This window comes from Vigna angularis, chromosome 1 (genome assembly GCF_016808095.1).
Source record: "Vigna angularis cultivar LongXiaoDou No.4 chromosome 1, ASM1680809v1, whole genome shotgun sequence".
In the NCBI taxonomy this organism is placed as follows: domain Eukaryota; kingdom Viridiplantae; phylum Streptophyta; class Magnoliopsida; order Fabales; family Fabaceae; genus Vigna; species Vigna angularis.
Window position 1 is genome coordinate 28,031,836 of NC_068970.1, and position 5,060 is coordinate 28,036,895.

At 32.0% G+C, this 5,060-nt stretch overlaps 1 protein-coding gene across 1 annotated transcript; it reads left to right on the top strand.

Annotated features, from left to right (window-relative positions):
* The first annotated feature begins 3,718 nt into the window (after positions 1-3,718).
* On the top strand, positions 3,719-4,186 carry LOC108341381 (cysteine-rich receptor-like protein kinase 7). The gene has a single exon (XM_017579068.1). It carries the CDS (start codon positions 3,719-3,721, stop codon positions 4,184-4,186), a length of 468 nt encoding a protein of 155 aa, XP_017434557.1.
* Positions 4,187-5,060: the final 874 nt, after the last annotated feature.

A 5,060-nucleotide genomic window follows, 5' to 3' on the forward strand; every position in this document is an offset into this window, starting at 1 on the left:
TTTATAGTCTTTTTCCATCTCATGCTGTAGTTTGTGCATAAATTCTCAAAATTTTGTTATATTTATCATATATTTAATAATTACATCGAATTCATTAATTATACATTTACTTTAATATAACTTTCACTACAAATTTGAGTTAAGACCGTTAGTTTCACTAACCCTGCAATGGGACAAGAATCCTTTCAAAAGAGATTAATTGAATTTAGTCCATCTTAAGGTATGTCTAGCTTATCTAACATTTAATCTTAAAAATAGTTGTTTAATGGTTAGTGAATTAAACATGTTAATACACCTTAAATTGAAATACATATTTTTACAATAAAAAATCACTTTTATAATTTATTTATATATTTAACAAAAGTACATACTGTTGTTATGGATTACCAGGTTTTAAGTGTGAATTGGCATGGAAAATGTGATATTCCAGCTGGCTTTTCCACTTGAAGTTCGAAAATTGGAGGGAATTGTAGATAGAGTGAAAGGCCTCCTTTACTTATAAATAGGAGTGCCTAGCCTTTGTAAAATCACTTTTGAATTCAAGTAAAGAAATGCTTAACAATTTCTTCCAGTTTTTCTTGTTCGAAAGTCACCATACATATATCACACTTTCACCGAATAACACTTCAACCACATCAATTAATCTTCATCCGCTGCACATTGAGTTTTCAGCATCTAACATTGAAGTTTCCAACCAAGGAGGCTTCCATCAATGACCCTTTCAAAGATCGTTTGTATATATACCTTGTGTTATAGATTTACTTTATTATTGTGACATTAAAAACATTATATTTTTTAAAGTGAATAGAATATTTGAAGGCTTTACTTGAATTTTACTCATGTAAACAAGTAATGACTGTTCAATAGGATAGGATTTAACCTGTTAGAAAAAGGGTGACAAACTAAACTCTCAACCAATTCATGGTTGTGATATCTGTATATTACCTTTAACATCCACCCCTCTCCATTAGGATAGGTCTTGCCCAGTTAACTTAAAGAAATATTCACATTTTCTTGTGCCATATACACTCGGTTGAACATCAATTTTGTATTTCTTGTACTTTTCACTCCTTCCACAACCTAATAAGACAAACGTCTTTCTTCCGTGTTCACCAGTAGTTGTGTCAGATCTTATAAGTTACGAGAACAAAGTCAAGATAAAATGTACTTTCTCGAACTCATTCAATTAACTCATCACGTGAGAGAAATATTTTATCAATTGTAAAATTATTTGTGTAATCTTCCTCCGTCACTTCATTGATGAAAGAAGAAAAATTTGATACGAAGAAAATAATAATATTCATACTAATAAAAAAAATTTAACATTAAAAATTAAATTTGAAACAAAAAAAAAGTAAAAAATATATAAAAGTAAAGAAGAAATCAGATTTTGAAATTCGTCCAATAGTTAATCGACTTTCAAAATCTAACGAATCCTTAACCGAATTTTGAAAGTTGCTTTAAGAATGAAGGATTTTGAAATTAGTTGAACCATTGACCGGCTTTCGAAATTTGGTTAAAAACTCACCCGCTTTCAAAATCCATGGAAGCACATTTGAAATTTGGTTAAGAGGCCCACTTTCAAAAACGGATTAAGTGTAGACGAATTTTGAGATCTGTTCCTATTAATTTACTTTGGAAACAGGCAATCTCTTAATCAGATTTTAAAAACCAATTAAAAGTTTAACTGATTTAAAAATTAGATGATTTATGAAATACATATATTTTTGTGTTAAACTTACCTGAAATGGACACCTTACAACTCGAGTAGGAGCACTAGTAGGATAACAAATGGCACACCACCAGCACGAACACCAAGGATCAGGACATAATGCAGGACCACAATACAAAGGAGGAAACCACAAAGAACGAAGGCAGTGAAGAGGAACGAAGGAATGAAGAAGGGGTGCAGGTAAATATACTCATACATTAAATTTAGGTAGGTAAGAATTAAATGTGATTCGCTAACAATTCATTACTTTTCCCAATCTGTTTTTTTTTTTCATTAAATGAAAGGGCAAAAACATCTTGTTGGAGGTACATGAAGAAGACTTGGAGGTGCACGGGAAAGTCCCCTATTAGAGGGGATAGTATTACATATATATGATGCACTGGATAATGCAGTGAAGAAGATAATGACAGGGGAACAAGCCATTGAAATGAGGAACAGAACAAAGTGCTTTCTCAGCTAGCTACGGGTCCTCCTCCTATTCAGATTTGAATGCTTTAATTGTGGAGTTAAGTTAAGTAAGTCACTACAACAAGTGCCTTTCCTTCGACGATATGCTATTTGGTTACTAAATTTTTATCATTTGAGAGAACCAACAAAGACATTAGAGCAAAATAATTAAATAAATGGATTATTATAAAGTTAAAATGGTCAGAAGAATACAAAAGAATATTAATTTGATCTCGTGAATTTCATATTTGACGGATCGTTTGATCCTTCCAGACAAGGATTGTTTGATCCTTCCAGACAAGGAATATAGCTCTAAAGCATGTTAACCTATCAGGTATTAGAGACCGAATATTTCAATTTGGATACATGATACAATGTTCTCAAACTAAGAGAATAGATGGACTCTTTAAAGTTCATTGTTGGGTCTGAAATAAGTAATTACGTCAATCAATTTTACGGTTGATGGATACACAAAAGTGTAGCCCATCTAGTTGAACCCTTGATCAATAAGGTCAAAACACTATAAATACAACATTAATGATAACTATTTTCAATTTTTACATTAATTGAAATTTGACTTCAGAGCTCTAACCTAATTACATACTTGAGCATTGGAACAGACAACAAAAAGTGAAGAAATGAATTGGATCTTGCGGTTTTCTTTATTTTTTTTATAAGTGAAAAAAATCAATCTAAGCATAGCATAAAAAAGGAAAGATATTTGGCTAAGCTTAGAAGAGGAAACAAACAACAAAAATTTGATCTCGTGGTTTTCTTTATTTTTTTTAATAATTGATAAATGTTTATGATTAAAGATAATTTGGAAAAAATATATCTTAACATATTTTATTTGATATTTGTCAACACTCAATTTTGTCTGGATAAATAAAATTCATCACAAAATATAAATAAATAAAAAATAAAAAAATAATAAATAAGAAAAAATTCTATTTGTTTTACTGTTTGCACCCCAAATTAAATTTTTAATCCTTAACCCAATGATCCAAAATAATCCCACACTTTTTTTACTTCCTCACCACCCTTTTTCTCTTATCACACCCCACACCCCACTCTCCACATCACCCTCCAATCACCCACGGTTTTCATTTACTATTACATTTTTTATATATTTATTTTTAGGTTTAATCATTCAAGAAATCCCTATTTTCGCGTGGAATCTCAATTTAGTCCCTTTGTTTCTGGAAATCTCAATTAGGTCCCAAATTTATGAAAATTGCAACAATTGGATCCTTTTCGTTAAATTGTCTTCAACGACGTTAGTGTGTGTTTGACGTGGCACGCTGTAGTCAATTTCTTAACTGACGTGGCTGACTGAAGCAGGCACGTGGATAATAAAATTTTTTAAGTAAAAAGAAAATGAAAGGCGCCCTCCAAATCATATGGGAGCTTCATATTAACCACAAAGGTTTTCCACTGTCATAATCTAAAAAGATAAGCTGCAGAATTTTTCCTATTAATTATTCAATCAAACATGCTAGCCTCCAACTTCTGTACAACCTTGTTAAGACTTCAATTACTATGTCTATTATGTATGCTTTTCTTGCATCTGCACCAGCAGCCATTTACAGTGCCCGCTTCTGCACCGATCAAACCTTTTACTCATCCGACACCAAATTTCAATCCAACTTGAATACCCTCCTCTCTTCTCTTGTTTCAAACTTCTCCCTTCCCTCCAACAGCGGTTTCCACCGAGCCTCCGTCGACGATATCGACGGCCGTTTCCTCTACCGCGACGACGTCAACGCGATCGTCTGCCATGGCTGCGTCGCCGCAGCAGCAACCAACATAACTCGCCTTTGTCCCAACGATACCGAGTTCTACATCTGGTACATCGAGTGTACGCTAATCTACTCCAACAACACCTTCAACAATGATGACGAAGACGAACACCACCATAGACCACATTACTGTCTTGCTTCCGCCATCCGCTGCATGACGAAGACGAACAGAGATGCATCTTCAACCACAACTTCGATTAAACCTTAAATACCCAAATTGATACCCCAATTTGTGAAATGGAATGAACTTTGGACGAACCCTAGAAGTACTCAGAAGAATCCCAATCCCTAATTCGATCAAATAAAAATCTGAATCCCAATTTTGGTTTAAAACTTTCATTTTCTTTTACTTAAAAAATTTTATTATCCACGTGCTTCACTACGCCTGCTTCAGTCAGTCACGTCAGTTAAGAAACTAAATACAGCGTGGCACGTCAAACACACACTAACACTGTTGGAGACAATTTAATGGAAAGGATCCAATTGTTGCAATTTTCATATATTTGGGACCCAAATGAGATTTCCAGAAACACAAGGACTAAATTGAGATTCCACGCGAAAATAGGGACTTCGTGAATGATTAAACTTTATTTTTATTTAATCTTTTTTTGCTAACTTTTCTAATTTTTCCACTTAACTTTCTTTATTATATTTTATGTCACCTAATTTCTCCACCCACTTTTTATATTATTTCTTTCACTAATTTTTCACGTTAACTTTTACTATTTACTATATTTTATTTCACTTACTTTTTCCACCAACTTTTTATATTATTTCTTTCACTTATTTTTCATTAACTTTTACTATTTACTATATTTTATTTCACCCACTTTCTCTACCAACTTTTTCTATTATTTCTTTCACTTATTTTCCGCATTAACTTTTTCTATTAATTTTTTTATTATATTTTATTTCACATAATTTTTCCACCCACTTTTTATATTATTTCTTTAACTTATTTTTCACATTAACTTTTACTATTTACTATATTTTATTTCACCTACTTTCTCCACCAACTTTTTATATTATTTCTTTTACTTATTTCCACACTAACTTTTACTATTTTCTTTTTTTATTATATT

Excerpts from the sequence above, each read along its gene's own strand:
- LOC108341381 (XM_017579068.1), top strand. The coding sequence starts at position 3,719 with ATGTCTATTATGTATGCTTTTCTTGCATCTGCACCAGCAGCCATTTAC.